Here is a 17,763-nt window from a genome sequence, read left to right on the forward strand (position 1 = left end):
TTCTGCTTTATTCTGTCAGTCATGGTAATCTCTAGTCTTTCTTAGAGATTGAGAGGAGTGAGACCTGAAGATTTCAGGGCAGATCTCAGTCTCTAGTCCCGCCCTTGAGATCTCCCAAAGCTTCGTCGAGACTTCAGCCACGAAATCTCAGCACTATGTCAAAACTACAGGGGTAGGCAATGAAACGGAGCTTTGCGCCCTTTCCCACCCGCCGGGGGGGCACCCAGGCCGGCCACCTGATCGGTAGTGGTGGACGGGAGGCGCGAACAGCGCCATCTTGGGGTCTTCACGCCGACCAGTGCTCCCGTCAGTGACCAGGAAGAGGGGCTGCGTGGCCTTCTCAGCCGCCGGCCGCGCGTCCGTGTGGTCTACAGTTAACCAACCACGAGCCCTGCTTCCGTTTTAACACAAATTGGGTGGCGAACTCGGCGCCCATAGCTCTGGCTCGAGTTTTAGCTATTATGTCGCGAAACGCATAAGCCGCCCCAGCGAATGGCCGATACGGCCGGAATCGGAGGCAGTGCCGGGGCGGCTAATGCGTTCTCCGAGGTCATGTTCGTGGGCGGAAAACGAACCGGCACCCCGGCGGGGCACCTTACGGGCTGTGTTAAAACGAGAGCTCAGATCCCAACTTCACAGTGGGCCGCAGGAAAAGACACGCGATGAACCCGCACCCATCGTGCTGCCGGAGCTAGCTTCGAGGCGCCTTCAAAGCAGGTCGCAATGGCGCCGAAGAAGAAGCCTGCACACGGCCGCAAGGCCAAGGGCGGCAAGCAAGGCGCTCATCGTCCTCCAAAGGAGGTCTCTGGTGCAGCCGGCTCGCGCGGTCCGTCTGAGCCCTCGTCACGATCGGAAGCACCACAATACGAGGCTGTCGGCGGCGAGTGGGTGGTGTGCCAAAAGCAGGCGCGCAGTCAGCGAGCTGAAGCCGCCCAAAAGGCCTCTCGCGCGTCTACCGTCCAAAAGGCGCGGCAGCCCGCCGCAGCCGCCGCCTCCAAGGCTGGGCAGACCGCCTCCGCTTGCGTTCGCCAACCCGGCTACGGCAAAGGTCGGTCACCCGCGACCGCCACAGGCGCCAGGACGGCGCAGCGGCCTCGCCTTGAGGACTCGCAGCTGACTAGCGCCGCTGGCGTCGCGACGGGTAGCCTCAGCGTGCAGCTGGCGGAGGCTGCGGCCGCAGACGCACTCGAGGCCCTCGAGACCGGTGTGCAGACTAGGCAATCTGCGTTGGCGAGGTCGCAGCTGCTGCGAGCGCAGCGGGCGGAGATTGAGACTGCGCTCGCCAATCTGCGCGAGCTCTGGCAGGAGAAGGAGCGCGACATGCTGCGCCTGCTCTCCAACCCGCAGGCTGCGTGGGGCACAGATGCCGTCTGGCAGCTGTCCATGGCCGAGTTTGCCTTGGAGACCATGGACGAGAACGCCGTCGCACTCAAGCCTCGCCGGCTAGGAATGTGCTTTCGCGCGCTTGCCGAGCAGGCGCGGCACCCCGACGAGATCCCGCGCCTCCGCGGGCTGTACGAGCTGCACGCCCTCCACGCGGTGCTGCAGCGCAGCCCCAGCCTCCAGCGCGAGCTGCGGGTCCAGCTCGAGCGCTTTAAGCGACAATACTGCTCGTTGCTGCGCGGCGCCGGACGCTTTCGCACGCTCGAAGTCCTGCCCGGCGAGACGATCCTCGAGCTTATGCGGCGCACTCACGTGGCCATGCTCTCGTGGCGGCCTCCCGGCAGACCCGGCGCGGCGGCGTCGACCCTGGCGCTGCCCGCGAGCCGAGCGGGGGGCGTCTACCTCCCAGAATGGCGAGAGGAGACGAACGTGCTCTACCATTCGGCGGCGGGTAAGACCCTCTCGCTGCGTGGCGCGCAGGGCGTCGCCACGGCCTGCTCGAAGCGGTACCTGAAGTCGCTCCCGGAGGCGGAGCGGCCGCAGCACGAGAGCCACGAGACGGTCCGCTTGCACGACATGCAGTTCTGGTTCGTGCAGCGCCAGAGAGCTGTGGAGAACTCCTTCTCGAAGCGGCGAAACGTGCTGCAGTGGGACGAGGTGACGATCAACAAGGTGGCCTGGGTCGTCGTCACGCTGTCGTGCGAGAGGCTGCCGGCGCTGCGTGAGCGCGAGGTGATCGCCACCTTTAAGCTCCGGCCAGACGCCGATGGCCACAAGAAGACGGGCGTGAACGTCGGCGCGAGCAACGTGCGCGCGGTCAACGAGCTCGGCCTGCCGATCGATCGGATCGACTTCTGCGTCTCCGACGGCACCGCCTCCAATGCCAGCTTGACCATTGCGTCGGAGCGGCACAAGGGCGGCGCCTTTGCGCACATCTGGACCTCGATGCGTGCGGCAAAGCACGTGCTGTGCTTCTTTATCCTCTGCTTGTCCCACGTGATCAACAACGAGGTGAAGAATGTCTGCGAGGCGGCTGGTGCCTGCCGCCGCGAGCACCTGCTCGCGCACTCGGGCTCCACCAAAAGCGGACGGCATCGCATCCCGGAGGCGCGCCACGCCCGACGTAAGAGGCGCTCACACACCCCTCCAACGCTTCCCCACGCTCCCTCTGACGCAGCTGCTGGCCGACGTCGTGCTCGCCGTCAAGGAGTCGAAGGGCTGCAAAAACTATGTCCGCGTCTCGGAGGGGCTGGCGCGTCTCGGCGACATGCCGGGAGGCGTGGACACCCGGTGGCTCTACTGGGTGTACACGTGCATGTGGCTGGCGCCCACGACGCGGCGCCTCGAGCTGATCGTGTGCTGTCTCTTGCACGAGTGGCTCTGCGCGCAGGGCGACGAGGGGCTCTTTGCCGACGCCGAGCAGACCGACGAGTTCGGTGAGAAGCTGGCGCTGACTGGCGCCACGCTGCTCGAGAAGGTGAGCTCGATCAAGGACGCCGCGCGGCGCGAGCTGCTGCTTGAGCTCCTCGACCCGGAGATACGCGTATGGCTCTCGTTCCTGGCCATCTACGGCGAGCGGTCGGCCGACCGCTTCCTCAAGTTTACCGAGAACGACGGGCCGGGCGTGGCGTTCAAGGCACCCCGCGTGCTTCGCCTGCGGCTCGCCTACCTCGACGCGCTCGCCAGCGACAACGACGAGACGCGCGACCTCGAAGGCGGCCGTCCATGGAAGGGCGACTTTGCGCCGCTGCGAGCAATGGTCGCCAAGAACACGGCGGCGTTCTCGCGCCTGGATGTGCGGGCCATCGTGCGCAAGGCCGCACGCGCTGCTTCTACCTACTTCCGACAGCACACGGCAGCGTGGCGGACGAACCCCGCGCTCGTGGCGCTGGGAACTATGGACGAGGAGGGAGAGCATGCTGTTCTCTCGGCGCAGGAGCTGCTGGCGCTCGCGAAGCAGGGCCGGGGAGGCTTAATCCAGAGCATGCTGCCGCACCTCCCCGACTCGGCCGATGCCACCGAGCTCAGCGCTGCGATCACCAACGCCACCGAGGGGGTCGGCCTCTGGTTTCAGGACGACGCCCTCGGCGTCTTTAAGCTGCTGGCAAGCTGTAAGCGGCCGACGCAGCTGCGCGACGTGGCGGGCGGTAGCGACGTCTACGATTCCATCTGGAGCGTCGGCGTCTTTGTGCCGATCAGCAACTTCTTCTCGGAGACGGTCGTCAAGACGCTCTCTCGCGATTTGCACGGGACGCAGCGCCGGTCGGAGACGTGCGCGACAAGGCTCACGGCACCGCGGCACCGCGGGCACGTATACCCGACAACGGCAGCCGATTGGAGCGCCGCGTCGGCCGCTCTCGGACACAACGTGTCCAAGCGAGTCACCGAGAAGGAGGGCCTCGCCGCGCAGCTGCAGGATCTCCGGCTCGACAGCATGGAGTTCTCGGCGTTCGTGGACGAGCCGCAGGAGGAGGAGGAGGAGGGCGGGGCGGAGGAGGAGGGGGAGGAGGGCTCGGGCGAGGCCGGAGGCTCGACCGACGCGGCCGACGGCGGGACGGCGAGCTCGGCGGAGGGCGAGGGTCGCCAGCCGGGCTGGCCGTTGGAGAAGGGCGTGAGCACAGCGGCGATCCGGAGGTCGCTGCAGGTGGGGAACGTCGTGGAGGTCCTCTGGGCCGTCCGGCAGGATGGAGACCCAGAGGTGTACCTCGCTCGCGTCGAGGCGGTCATGAGAATCAAGATAAAGATTCGCTGGCTGCACGAGGATACCGAGGAGGAGAACGTGTACGTGGAGTGCCCGTTCTTCACCAAGGTGGAGACATGGTCGATGAAACAGCTGTGGAACCCTGTCTCTGATGTGAGCCAGATTGGCTCGGCAGAGGCGCCTCGCTGGCGCCGCAGCGCGATAGCCGAGGACGCCGAGGCGGCTAGAGCCGCTGCCAACCGCGCCGAGGGTGGGGGGGTGTCGTGGGACACGATCATATCAGACATGGAAGCCCGCAGGAAGGGAGAAGAGACGGGAGGGGAGGACGAGGTCGAGGACGAGGCGCTGTTTGCCGGCAGACCCGGCTCCGACGACGAGGAGGTGGACGTCGAGCTGGTGGAGCCAGAGCTACAGGGACCGCCCCACTTGCGCGTCGGCGAGGCTGGCTACATCTCATCTTACCACCGGCAGTGGTTCAGCGACTCGAACCTCGCCAACGCACACTACGTAGACGAGCGTTCAGACGGCGAGAGTGGCGCCGGCTCGCCGCTGCGGTACAACTACCCCCGCGACGTAGCCTCGGCATGCAGCATCTTCCGTCAAAGAGGAGGGCAGCGGGTGCTGCAACTCTGCGACTGCGTGATGTTGCAGCAGGTCTGCGACGGCGCCCATTGGCACAACGTCGCGCTCATCGGGCCTCAGCGGCTCGCCGTGCACTGGGAGCCGTTCGGCACCAGCATTTTCAGCCGCACGCATCCTCTAGCGCGCGTTCGGGACGCCTTCGACGCGGCGCCAAAGGACACGGGCTGGCAGCTAGTCAGCGTGACGCTCAACTTGCAGAGCGACGGCTACCAGTGCGGGCCGTGGGCGCATTGGTTCCGCCGCCGCCTCTTCGCCTACTGCGCGGACGACGAGCTGATGAGCAAGCAGTCCTTTGCCGAGTACCTCTCGACCAGCCCGGGCATCAGCCCGCTCGGAGCGCTCAGGAACAGGAGGGAGCGAGAGGCCGCCGGCGCAGCAAACACGGCCTTCATGCACGAGGAGCGCGTGCGGCTGCGCTGGCTCCTCCGGGCAGCGGCGCGAAAGGACGCGCTTCCCTACGAGCATCCGCTGCAGGACGCCTTCCGCCGAGCAGGGGCTGCGGCGGCAGCGCGCGCGGACGCGGTCGTGCTCGACGAGGGCTTGGAAGGCGATGAAAAGTACTTCGACCTCTATGACGACTCGTGACGGCCTGCACAGGTCGCCCTGGTCGCCGTCGCCGTCTCGCCGCCTCATCCGCCAACACGGCCGTCGCCGCCAGGGCCGCCACTGCCATCGCCATCGCCGTCGCTGCTTCGCCCACCACTACCAGGGCCGTTGCTCTACCGCTCCCCAAGCGTATTGCCGGTGCTGTCACGGGCTGCCACTCCTAGTACCTTGCTGCTCGGTCGCGTTCAGTCTAGGTCGACACGCTACCCTGCCGTTCGGGCGCCGCTCACCGCTTCGCAGCGAGCCCGGGCTCTGTAAACATCTCCGTCGCGAGCTGCGCACGCCCCGCGGGTCCGTGTGACTGTAGCTGTATCTCCCAAACATCTCTCGCAGCTCAAAGCGATCTCCCCTAATCTCCACGGCTCGAGATTGCACGAGATACAAACGGCGCTCTCGAGGTGGGGCGCCAAGATCTGGACAGCGGAGCGCGTAGAACGCGCGCTGCTGATGTGCACAGAGCCCGGGATGGCCAGCATCCGCCCTCGTGATCGCGAACGGTGCCGGTCGGCGCGTGCGGCTCTGGCAGCCGCCCGGCCGCGTCGGAGCTGCAGAGAGCGGCACGCGGCCCGGTGCCGTTCGGGCGCCGCTCATCGCTTCGCAGCGAGCCCGGGCTCTACAAACATCTCCGTCGCGAGCTGCGCACGCCCCGCGGGTCCGTGTGACTGTAGCTGTATCTCCCAAACATCTCCCGCAGCTCAAAGCGATCTCGGCCTAATCTCCACGGCTCGAGATTGCACGAGATAAAAACGGCGCTCTCGAGGTGGGGCGCCAAGACCTGGATAGCGGAGCGCGTAGAACGCGCGCTGCCGATGTGCACAGAGCCCGGGATGGCCAGCATCCGCCCTCGTGATCGCGAACGGCGCCGGTCGACGCGTGCGGCTCTGCGTCAACCAGTACGGAGCCCGAAATGCGTCCAAAAGCAAAAAAATCACCTTTCCGCGCCTCTTCACTGCTCGCCGCCGCGCAGGCGTGTTCCGGGGGCCCAGTGGAGCATTTCATCTAGTGGCGGCACCGGCTCTAGAGAAATTTATAATTTCTCAGTGGGGTTTTGACATAGTGGCTGGTGGCTGTGTTAGACCTATTGGTCGCTCCGCGCTCGGGAACCATCTAGGCCACCTCTTGCGCAAGAGCGAAGAGGTGGCGCGGCGTGGCCTAGTTGGTTCACGAGCGCCGACCAATTATGAATTACTCTCGTCGCCCGAATTGGTTGCCCAGGGGCCAGGGGTTGTGGAGAGGACACCGCGATACCGGCGTGAACACAACTAACTGATGGATCCGCTCCTCACAGTCGCACGCGCCGCGCTGCGGCGCGTGCGACTGTCTTTGTTTGAAGTCAAAAGTCGAATCAGAGCGGTGTCGGCGTTGTCCTCCGTTTCCTCCCCTGGCCCCCCCGTCCGGGACCGCTCCGGGACGCACGCCGGCGAAACATCATCAAGCTGCTGTACGGCGCCGGCGATCGCCTTCCCAGGCTTAGCTAGACTGACTGAGAGATATTGTGCACGTGGTTGGTCTCTACAATATATACACTGACACTTCACCTCCCAGAGCTCGTCCCGGTCCGCCACGGCCATCCTCAGCCTGGAGGGCCCCTGGCCGCGGCGCGGTGCGGCGGCGTCACAAATCCGACCACAGAGCACCGGGACGCGGTCGGGCGATCTGAGGTCCAACTAGGCGTATGCATTGCCCATCCAGGGCTATCACCTGGACCCATCAACAGGCGCCTGCGGCGCCGTGGTCACGAGGTGTTGTTCACACGTTCGAGGCGGCGATGCACAGGTTGCTCCTCTACGCTCTCGCTGCCATGAACGGTGGTCCCTTCTCGACCGACCCAGTGCGCAGTGGTGCAAGTGGACTACATTTCACCTCTTCCCGATGCTCTGCGTCGCAGCCTCGCGCAGGGAACTTCTAGTGGTTGTAAAATTCTTTACACATACGACGGACGTCCTTGGACCTTGCGCGCGGGGGTTATGGCCTACGACGGTCCAGCGCTGGGCAGCGTGATGGCTCCTACTCGAGGCGCGACATGAGTGTACGAGGACCTCAACGCCTCGGTTTGGCGAACCAGCATGAGGAGCGGAGCCGCTGTAGCTCCTCCCTGCAGCTTGCGCGTCGCGGTTTGACCGACACCCATCCACCGCGCATACTGCGGCGGCTCTCCAGCTCAAGAAGGCTTCCCGAATCAGTGGTCCGGACACCCTGCTGAGCCTCGCGCTGCAGTGCAGCCAATTTGCGCGGCCGTGATGGCCATGCGCGAATCGAACCGGCGCGATGTTGTTCGGCACTCTAGATGGCCTGAACATGCTTGCGCTCAAGTCGGCGAGGTCTGTGTTCCAACTTGAAAATTAATAAATCCGCTCCGACCGGCCTAGTGCAGGGGGGGGTACGACCGAGCAGTGTGCGGCCGCTCTTGAGCATCTCTTGAGAGAGTTATATCGCATGGTAGATGCCATTCGGGCTGCGGCTAAAAAGCTTTAAAAGTCGAAATTTTCCACCATGGGGTCTAACATCTAACAAGGCGCGGGCGAGATGGCTTCCTAAGAACTAAGAAGCCGTCGCCCCCACCACAGGGGCAGTCACACGACTCCCCCTCCGGCGCTCGCCCCACCCCACCCCGACATCCCCACCCCACAACCCCGCCCCACCCCTGCCATGGTTCGCAGGAACGGGTGTTTCCATGGCCCGAAAGCGCGCACGTCGCGGCCGGACGTGCAAATCGGCGACACAGTTTTTTATATTATACCAAAAAGAGGGCTACACACGGCCCTCTACGCTGGGGCGCCGGCGCCCTACTGGGCGACACAGTTTTCGGACCGTTCTTTCTCGTACTTTACTCGAGTAGCTATAGATCGGGAGATCTCGCCTCTTCTCCCGGCGGGAATGATTTCGATGCGCACCGACCCCGTGCCGCGCGAGAGAAGGGGGCCTGTATGTATCTCCCGCCCGCGATGTGTCGCGGACAAACCCAAGTCTCTGGGTGGGGGGCGCGGGGGCCCCCGGAGGGACCGTGCGCCGCGCCGCAGTGCGGAAACGGGGCTCCGGCGCTCAGAGTCGCTCAGAGCACCAACTTACCGATCTAACCCGGTCTAACAGAGGGTAGATTTGGAGAGATCTTCGAGGAGTACACACAGATAGACCCTCCAACCATCAGAAACCTCCAACCTGATCGGTCGTACTGACCGCCGACAGATCAATCCAGACAGCAGACAGGCCGACGTCTGCACGCGGCCGGCCGGGCGAGAGGCTTGACACGATCCGACCCTGCGACCCCGACGCTGCTGCTCTAGCTATCAGACATGCACTGCTGACTGCTGCCACAATGTGCGACCTGTGCTGGCCCCTTGGCGGCCTTCCCGGTCAGTGGTGAGGCGCAGTTCAGAGCTGTCGTCCTGTCGATGGCGCGATGCCGCACTGGTCCCACATTGGTGACACGAGACCGCCAAGTTTGCCGGTCCAAGAGAGAGGCACCGGCGCTGTCCTGAGAAGGTGCGTGGTCCCTCTTGACTGCCCATGCGCGCGAGGCTGTGTAGGCATAGCCTCGAGAGTGCCAGCAGCCAATCCGAGGCGACGCGCATTGCGTCAGAAGCGTGCACGCACTGGAAGGACACCCTTCCTACTGGCCGTAAGACCAGATCGTCACTGAATGCTGAAGACTAAGGCCGCGAGCTATGCAGGCGGTCAGTTGAGCAGCATGGCACGGTCAGTAGCGCCGACAGGCTGTCGCAAGGCGTGATAGCATTGGGCCGCAAGTCGCCGAATTCTCCTGAACAAGTAAAAAATCGCCAAAAAAGAAAAAAGCGAAAAAAATCGGCGCCTGCGGCGGGCCATGGGACCCCATCTCCCCCCCGCATGGATACCCTCTAGGGCCCCCGCGCCCCCCCAGAGACCCAAGTATACGCCCGGTCGGGCGGGGTGGTACGCTGCGTGGGGCGAGGGGCAGGGGGCGTGTGCAGCAGGATTTTCAATGTTATTGCTAAAAGATCTCTCTCTCTCTCTCTCTCTCTCTCTCTCTCTCTCTCTCTCTCTCTCTCTCTCTCTCTCTCTCTTCCCACGAGCTGGCCACACCTTCCTAAAAAGTGGGTGCTCACGTCACTTTTTTTGAGTAGATAGTGCCGAGCTGGCCGCGTGACAGCGTTTTCGGTAGTTTTTGGCGGGTTTTGCACCACAGACTTTTTGCAACAAACAAGTGTCTTACTATTAGTCTCAGCTCTCACCCCTTATCGCGCTCGCCACTGAGGCACTGTCTAATAAAAAAGTGTAGCACGAAGAGCAATCTGCTAGACGTAGAGAATTAGATCATAGCCGCACGCCAGCGAGATGACGCCAGCCACAGGGTGGAGGGCGCGCGCACAGAGTGTACATGCGAGCCGAACCTCACTAAAAAACGAGCACAGCTAACAGCTATGAGCACAGTGGAGGGCACTCGATGAGGACGGTGTGTCCTTGCGTGTCGCCCAGAACGGCGCCTCGCCCGCTCAGCGCGAGGGCGCTCACGCTGCCACGCGTGCCGCCGCCAAAGCGCCGGCCGAGCCTGGCCGCGCAGCGTCCGCCGGCGAGGTCCCAAACGCAGACGCCCTCGGTGCCGCCGCCGGCCGCGAGGAGGAGGTCGCCCTCGAGCGCGAGCACGGGCACGCGGCCTCGCCCCGAGGTGAGCTCGTACAGGCACTCCCCCGCCACGCCCGCCTCACCGCAGCACGCGCGGAGCGCCCACACGCAGAGGCGGCCGTCGCCGCCGCCGCTCACCACACGGCCGGGGGCCATCGCGACGGCGAGCACGGGCCGCGCGTGGCCGACGAGAGCGCCTCGGAAGGCGAGCGAGTCCGCATCACGCAGCTCGAGGGAGTGGTCCGCCGCGGGGCTCACGACGAGCCCGTCCGCCGCCGCGAGGGCGGGAGTGGCCGCCTCGACCGCCACAGCCCCGGCCGCAGCCAGCCCGCTGTCTGTCTTCCAGAGGCGGAGGCGGCGGTCCGCCCCGCCGGTGAGGAGGGAGCCGGCCCGCGGAAAGACGAGGCACAGCACCGCCGCACCGTCGTCTTCTCCGGTCGAGTGCCGATGGGCCAAGGTGGCTCCGGCTGCCGCCTCCGCCGCCGTCTCTGCTACCGACAAATCGAATAGGCGAATAGTGCCGTCTCGGCAACCGCTGGCGAGCCGGCTGCCGTCGAGCGCCAGGCACGACACCTCATCCGAGTGCTGGAGAGCGAGCGGCTCGCCCAGCCGCGAGCCGCGCCTCCACACGCGGCAGAGAAGGTCACCGCCGCCTGAGGCGACCCATGCGCCAGAGACGGCGGCGCAGGCGATGCCGCTGCACGCCCACGGTGAGGCTGCGGGAGCGGATCCGAGCGGCAGTAGACGTTGCTCGGGCTGGCGGTGGGCGCAAATCCATGCTGCGCTGTCGAGAGAGCCGGCGTGGGTGACGGCCCACTCGGAGTTTCGGATCAGTCGCCGAGAGACCGCCCTGGCTGAGCGCGAGGCTCCGGCGAGCGCCGTGAGCGTGGCGAGGCCGCACGGCGCCGCGATCGACTCGGCGAGGTCGTCGATGGAGAGAAGCAAGGAAAGGGACGGGAGTGGCTCGCGCAGCGGCTCGCCGAGCTCCACCGAAGCGGCCGAAGCGGCCGAGGTAGACATTGTTGAGTGATCTGCGCAAGCGAGAGTACCATTGGCTGTAGGATTCCTACCTGTACCGTGCCCGCCGTTCTCCATGGCGCGCGTAGCTAGCCTCTGCGCTGTCTGGCGGACGCCTGTATGCCATGCACGCGGACCACGCTTGCGTGGATACGTGGCTGGCAGGCTGACCCGTGTGCGGGGTAACCCGCGCACGGGGAAGCTTCACGGGTTCGAGCCGTCAAACATTGAGCAGCGGAGGTGTGCCGAGGGGGACCGGGAGGCGGTAAGCCGTCGTCGCCCGGCGCTGCATGCAGCACCGTGGCGATGGCGCTAAGAGGTTCCTCTTTTCCGCGCCCCCCCCGCAAGGCGCGCGATACACAGCTATGACAGGGACCGCGGCCGCGGACCCGGCGGCGGACGGGGCTGGCGCGCAAGCGCCGGCCACCGTCGTGCCGCCGGGGATGCGCAGCGGACGCTGGAATAGCTCCGATCGCGCGCAACTGGAGGACGCGGTGAGTGTCGCAAGGCTGTTCGGTGCGTCTTGTGTCAGGGTGATAAGGCCTGGCTACGCGACCATCGAGGTCGACCTGAAGCACGAGAAGGCCGCGGGCGACCGCGAGTCGGTGCAGGCGGCGGAGCGCTCGTACATCGAGCGCACCGCGCCGAAGAAGAAGGAGCCCACCAAGGAGCAGCTCGCGGCTCGAGCCGCGGCACGCAAGGCCAAGAAGGACCGGCAGAAGGCGCGCCGGGCGACGGAGGCTGGCGAGCGCGCCGCGAGCGAGGCCGAGCGCGCGGAGGCCCCGCGGGCGCAGCTGCGCGAGAACATCCAGTACGTGATGGCCGGGCTGCGGTCTGCAGCTGCGCAGGCGCGCAGCCAGGCCGGGTCCAAAATGGGGGTCGAATACTCGCTGCCCCCGGAGAGGGACGACGGGTATCGACGCGGCCCCAGCAAGGTGTACGCCACAGTTCCCCAGGGGACCGTGGCGACGACCGTCGCCTCGGACTGGCTCGCGAACGAGCTGGCCGAGCACGGAGAGATCGATGCGGCATACCGCGACCGCATAGTCATGCACCTGATGACGGCCGCCGGCGCCTCGGCGCCGGCCGACGCCGTGTTCAGGTTCACGGCTGGCGACGCGATGCAGACCGAGGACGACGACGAGGACGCTGACCGCTCCGAGGATTATTCCGACGACGGGAGGGCGTCCGACTTGTAGCTGGCCTCACCCATATCTTACCCTCTGCCCCCCCCTCCTGCTACCCCCCAGGCTAGATGGTCACAGATAGCCCCACACAGCCCCTTACCCCTTCACCCTCGCCTCGCTGGTGTTTCTGAACACGTAGACGACCACACTGTGGGGGTTGTGTTATAGGAGTAGGAGTGGGGTGCAGGTTGCTCACCCACGGCACCGGGCCGGTGCTTGCACTTTGAATGCCGTGGGGCTCCTGCCCGTGTCCCGGGCGTGGAGATGCGAGGGTCGCCCCCCCTTGCCCCACCACTTTGTGTGTGTGGAGACGTTTACCTTACCTTACCTTAGGCGGAGCGAGGAGTGGGGTATGGTTGCGGTGCCTCTCGGGTGGCAAAGAAAAAATCTTAAAAAGAATTCTACGAATACAAGCCCCTCTGGCGGCGTGCCGTCCTCCCATCCCTCCCTTGGGTTGTCTGTTTTCTTTCTTTCTTTCTTTACAAGCCCCTCTCACAGCAGACTGGCACGTTAAAAAGAAACAGACTGTGCGGCACGTGCCAGTGCTGCCTCCCCTGTGGAGAGTCGCGTGTCGCGGTCCCGCGTTGACCGTTTTGCGTTGTCCGCGTTTGACCGTTTGCGGTGGCGGTAGTGTAAAACGTCACACACGCGCATATAGCGCGTCGGGCGCACCCCTCGGCTACACTGAGTACGCCTCCAGCACCGCCTCACGCCCTCACTGTGATCACAGCCGCCCCGCTCTCAGCGCCCCGCCCTGCCCGCGCGGCGCGCGCCTATGTGCTGAATCGACTTACACCAGGGCAATGCTGCCGATCCGCCCCGTCCCCATTGGTGCCATCGCCTCCAACGCGTTCAGCGCCGGGTCGTACCGCTCGACTGAGCTGAGGAGGCCGACATCGGATTGGCCGCCCACAGCGTACAACTTGCCGTCGAGCACCGCCAACGCGAACTCGTCTCGAGCCGACGCCGTCGTCGCCACTGGCTCCCACGCGTTCGTCGCCGGGTCGTATCGCTCCACCAAGCTCAGGAGGTCGTCGTTTTCGCCGTACCCGCCCACAGCGTACAGCTTGCCGTCGAGCACCGCCACGCCGACAGCCATCCGCCGCACCGCCATCGGCGCCACAGCCTCCCACGCATCCAACGCCGGGTCGTACCGCCCCACCGAGCTGAGATGGTCACCGCTGTAGCCGCCCACAGCGTGTACAGCTTGCCCTCGAGCACCGCCATGGCGAAATTACACCGACCCGCCGCCATCTGCGCCACCGCCTCCCACGCGTTCGCAGCCGGGTCATACCGCTCCACCGAGGTGAGGTAGCTGGTGTGGCCATCCTCGTCGTCGTTTAGCCTCCCGCAGCGTACAGCCTGCCGTCGAGAACCGCCATGGCGTGAGTAACCCGTGCGGTCGTCATCGGCGTCACCGCTTCCCACGCATTCGCAGCAAAGTCGTACCGCTCCACCAAGCTGTAAGGTGCTTCGCCGTCCTCACTCTCGCCGCCCGCCGCGTAGACTTGCCGTCGAGCTTTTCCATGCGGACATGCGTTCGTGCCGTCGGCATCGGCGCCACAGCCTCCTCCACCCACTCATTCGTTGACGAGCCATACCGCTCCAGCGAGTTGAGGAACTCGTCGTCGCCAGCGTAGCCGCCAGCGTAGCCTCCCACGATTTCGTGGCCAAGTCGTACCGGTCCACCAAGTCGGCAGGTGCAAAGCCCGCCACGTAGCCGCCAACCGAGTACAGCTTGCCATCCAGCACCGCCTTGCCGAGACCCCGCCGTGCCGTCAGCATCGGTTCCATAGCCTCCTCCTGCCATGCATCCTCCACCGGGTCGAACTGCTCAATCGAGCTGAGGTAGCCACCGCCGCTGCCGTTGCCGCCAATCACGAGCAGGCGCGGCCTCTCGCGCTTCGCCAGCGTCTCCTTCCAGCCGCGGCGCCACGCGCGGCACGTCCCCTTGGCGGCGTGCTCCTTGGTCGGCAGCTGGGCGAGGATGTGCGGGGCGAGGTCCGGCGAGAGGAGGACCTCGGAGAGGATCCACTCGGGCTGCTCCACGAGCCGTGTGGCGTGCTCCTCCGCCACGCGCAGCGCGGCGTCGCTCGCGCCCGCCTGCGCCTCGATGATGGCGCACAGCTGCTCTGGCGAGACGCCCGCGACGCGGGCGCCGATGCGGTGGGAGGCCATCGACGGAGAGGTGAAGCGGCTGCCCACGCGGCAAAAGGCTGCACCGCGCGTGCCAAGCCCCTATATCCACCCAGACTGTATTTCGCTTCCTTCAATCAATCAATCAACCCTGTCTATTTAACATCTATCCCCTCCCGCTTTGTCACGAGGTGACTTGGACCACCAAGAATTGGCTGGGGCTGCAGAAGCAGTATCTCGGTCGTTCTTCACACGGTCCATCGCAGAGAAGAGAGAGTACAGAGAGCAGATTGTGAATGAGCTTGCATGTGGCGGGCGAGTGCACGGAGCTAAGTGCCTCGCCGCCCTCGCGGGAGCCGCTTAGGTGGCTCCCGTGGTGTACCTGTGTTAGTGCCAGGGTGCCAGGTTAGTGCCACGCGCCCGTTTTTGGAGTTTTGAAATTCTTGCTTTTTAAGAATTCTTAAGATACAAGCCTCTCTCACAGCACACTGGCACGACAAGGGCGCGGACTGGCGCGGACTGCCACACACCCTTTTTGGGGGCGCGCCGCCAGGCGCGTCCCCACTTTTGTATCACAGCTGCGAGGGCCAACCAAGGGATTCGGCGCGTCAAGTTAACTTGACCGCTCGTTCGGGCTTTGGGCCGCAGGCCGGCGCGCAGCGCCACGCCGCCAGGCGTCCGCCGGAGGCCCGCCGGAGGCTCTTCCTGCGGCCACATTCTGGCAAGATTCCGCCGCGCTCAGGCGCCCAGAGGATGCGTGCGCTGCGCTCAAACGTCGCGATTTGGCAATAGGCGCTCGAGCCGGCGCACAGCGGACGGGTGCGCCGCGCAGGGGGGGTCGGAGGGGTGCGAGAGGGGGCGTGGGTCAGGCGCGCACCGGCCGGCTCCGGGAGCGGCCGTCACGTCGAGGAGGGGGGCTGTCGGCGGCTCGAGCGGCGAGGCGTGCCACTCTGCTTCGCCGCCGACAGCCCCTCTTCCGAGCCGGCGCGTGGCGACGAGCCGCGGCCAGTGTCGCTGGTTCCTTTGGCGGCGCAGCGTTTATCCCCCCCACCCGCGCCCGCCCGCCCGACCGCCCGCCCGCCCTCAGGCCTTGCCCCTTCGCAGGCGCGGGAGCGCTCGCCGGCGAGCACCTCCTACCTCTCCTCGCCCGGCTGCTCCCTTGCCCCGTCGCCCGCCGCGCCCTCGCCCGGCCTCAAGAGCTTGGCGGCCTTTGTCCGCCAGCTCAAGGCGTGGGACGAGGCGTGCGCCGACGGCCGCTCGTCGTGCTGGTTCGAGACGGAGGGCGACCTCCCGCGGCTGGCCGGGGAGGCGCTGCTGGCCGAGGCGGCCGCGACGGGCGCGAGGCGGATCGCCTTTGACGCCGTCGCGGCGCGTCTCGAGGCGACCGCGGCGCCGCCGCCGCCTCTCGGCACCGCTTTGGCCGCGTGGCCCACGGGATGGGGCATCGAGGAGGGCAACTTCTGCGGGCTGGCGCACTGGGCTGTGGAGGTGTGGCACGCGGCCGGGTCGGTCGACGCGAGCCGGTGGCAGGTCGAGGCTGACGGAGGGCGCCTCTTCTTTGTGCGGGTCGCGGAAAAGGCCGCATAATCGCGCTCTCCGCCGAGGCCCGCCTCGGCGACGGCGCTCGCCGCGCAGCAGCAGGCCAGCAGCAGTAGCAGCAGCAGCAGCAGCACGTGATTCTTGACACATGATTACACTACACAGTCCTCCCTTCGGTTGTCGTTTCGACCCTGTTTTTTCTTCTATCGCAGCGCACTCGCATCTGTGAGCCTAGCGCAGCGCGAACTCGCCGTCTGAGCCTAGCGCAGCGCGAACTCGCTCTGAGCCTAGCGCAGCGCCTCGGAAAACACCATTTTGGCTCGCCAACAAGCCCTCCGCGCCCCCACACCGTTAGGATAATACATTTTTTCTTCGGGATGGGAACCAAGCTGGCACCCCTACGCCAGCTCTCCCCAGCAATACATCCTCCTCGTCGCCAGGCGCCAGCTATCACTCCTCGGCTTGAGGCACTAGGCACGACCACCCAATCGCCAGCACCCCAATCGCCAGCACCCCAATCGCCAGCACCCCAATCGCCAGCACCCCAATCGCCACCTCGCCCGCCTCGCCTCGGCCACGCGTTCTCCCTCGCCACGGCAGCGCCGCAGAGCGCGAGCGCGGTTGCTCTGATAGGTTCCACGATGCCGACCAAAGGGCTCGCGCGGAAGCAAGACGAGTCCGGCCCGGGCAAGCGCATGCTGCTCCTCGATCAGGAGAAGTGCAAGCCGGGCATCCGCAGGGCCAGGTTGGGTCGTGTTGCGATTGGCTGCACACCGTGAGCTGGCGTCTTTGTGTGGATATAGGCATGGCGGCGCACGACTTCCTGAAGCGGATCTCCAAGTGCCCGTCGGGCCAGGAGTGCATCACCGTCGGAGGCCCACCGGCCTTCCCAATCTCGATCATGGAGGACTCGTGCCTCGCCTGCCTCAACCGCGCCAAGCGCTGCCCCGGCGAGGCGCTGCGAATCATCAACCTGCCGTCGAACCTCACGACGAACGTCACGCACCAGTACGGGCTCAACTCGTTCAAGCTGCACGGGCTGCCGACCCCGCGCGCCGGCAACGTGCTCGGCATCCTCGGCTGCAACGGCATCGGCAAGTCGACCGCCCTCAACACGCTCTGCGGCCGGCTCAAGCCCAACCTCGGGAGGCTCAAGGAGCCGCCTGGCTGGGCAGACATCATGGCCTACTACCGCGGCTCCGACCTGCACACCCCACCTCGCCCGTCGGCAGCTCTCTGTGTGCTGGACTCGCGCGCCTCTCTGGTACTAGGCTCCGACCTGCAAACCTACTTCACGCGCTTCTTAGAGGAGGAGCTCACCGTGGTGCACAAGCCGCAGCTCGACGGAGCGATGGCCAAAGGCGCCGTCGGGAAGAAGGCGCGCGCGTGTGTGTGTGTGCTCTCCCGCTCCGCGCGCCGCTCCCCGCTCCGGCTCTGCCGTCCGTCGCTTCCCCCACCACCACCACCACACCCACCCACCCACACAGGTGGGCGACTTGCTGCGGGACCGCGACGAGCGGGGCACGCTACCGGAGCCTGGGCGGCCGTGGTTGACCGAGTGGTGATGTGAGTGGCGAGGTGTGAACGGGACAGGCGCGCTCGAGGGAAACGAGTTGCTATTAGCCGTGCAGTAGACTGATTGATTGACTCGTGAATGAACGGGACAGGCGTGCTCGAAGAGATGGGCCGCCGCCTCGAGCTCGACCACCTCCTCGAGCGAGAGGTGACTGCAAGCACTCCTCCTCCAGGGAGGCGGAGCCTTCCCACCGACCCTCTCACGCACTCGCCCTCTCCGCCCCTCACCCCCTCACGCCACGGCTCACCCCCTAATCCTCCTACGATCACCCTCACACGTCGACCCTTCATCGCGGGCTTGAAATCGTCTAGTGTGACTTGCACTCACACCCGTTCTGGTAGCACATGTCGATGTCAGGGAAGAGCCCCGCCTAG

General features: G+C 65.8%; 3 protein-coding genes across 3 annotated transcripts; 1 reads left to right on the forward strand and 2 right to left on the reverse strand.

Annotated features, from left to right (window-relative positions):
- Positions 1 to 9,730: 9,730 nt before the first annotated feature.
- Positions 9,731 to 10,954, reverse strand: EMIHUDRAFT_121092 (hypothetical protein; the record flags this gene model as incomplete). Its single annotated transcript, XM_005759966.1, has 1 exon — positions 9,731 to 10,954. One exon carries the CDS (start codon positions 10,952 to 10,954, stop codon positions 9,731 to 9,733), a length of 1,224 nt encoding a protein of 407 aa, XP_005760023.1.
- A 362-nt stretch (positions 10,955 to 11,316) lies between these two features.
- On the forward strand, positions 11,317 to 12,150 carry EMIHUDRAFT_249488 (hypothetical protein; the record flags this gene model as incomplete). Its single annotated transcript, XM_005759967.1, has 1 exon — positions 11,317 to 12,150. The coding sequence occupies one exon, from the start codon at positions 11,317 to 11,319 to the stop codon at positions 12,148 to 12,150; it is 834 nt and encodes a 277-aa protein (XP_005760024.1).
- A 2,727-nt stretch (positions 12,151 to 14,877) lies between these two features.
- Positions 14,878 to 16,059, reverse strand: EMIHUDRAFT_372129 (hypothetical protein). Its single transcript, XM_005759968.1, has 3 exons — positions 15,239 to 16,059; positions 15,067 to 15,173; positions 14,878 to 14,995 (listed from the first exon to the last, which is right to left on the reverse strand). The coding sequence occupies exon 1, from the start codon at positions 15,717 to 15,719 to the stop codon at positions 15,408 to 15,410; it is 312 nt and encodes a 103-aa protein (XP_005760025.1). The 5' UTR covers positions 15,720 to 16,059; the 3' UTR covers positions 14,878 to 14,995; positions 15,067 to 15,173; positions 15,239 to 15,407.
- Positions 16,060 to 17,763: the final 1,704 nt, after the last annotated feature.

The sequence above is a fragment of the Emiliania huxleyi genome (genome assembly GCF_000372725.1).
Source record: "Emiliania huxleyi CCMP1516 unplaced genomic scaffold EMIHUscaffold_786, whole genome shotgun sequence".
NCBI lineage: Eukaryota > Haptophyta > Isochrysidales > Noelaerhabdaceae > Emiliania > Emiliania huxleyi.

Coding starts and splice junctions, on each gene's coding strand:
- EMIHUDRAFT_372129 (XM_005759968.1), bottom strand. CDS start 15,719: ATGCCCCATCCCGTGGGCCACGCGGCCAAAGCGGTGCCGAGAGGCGGC.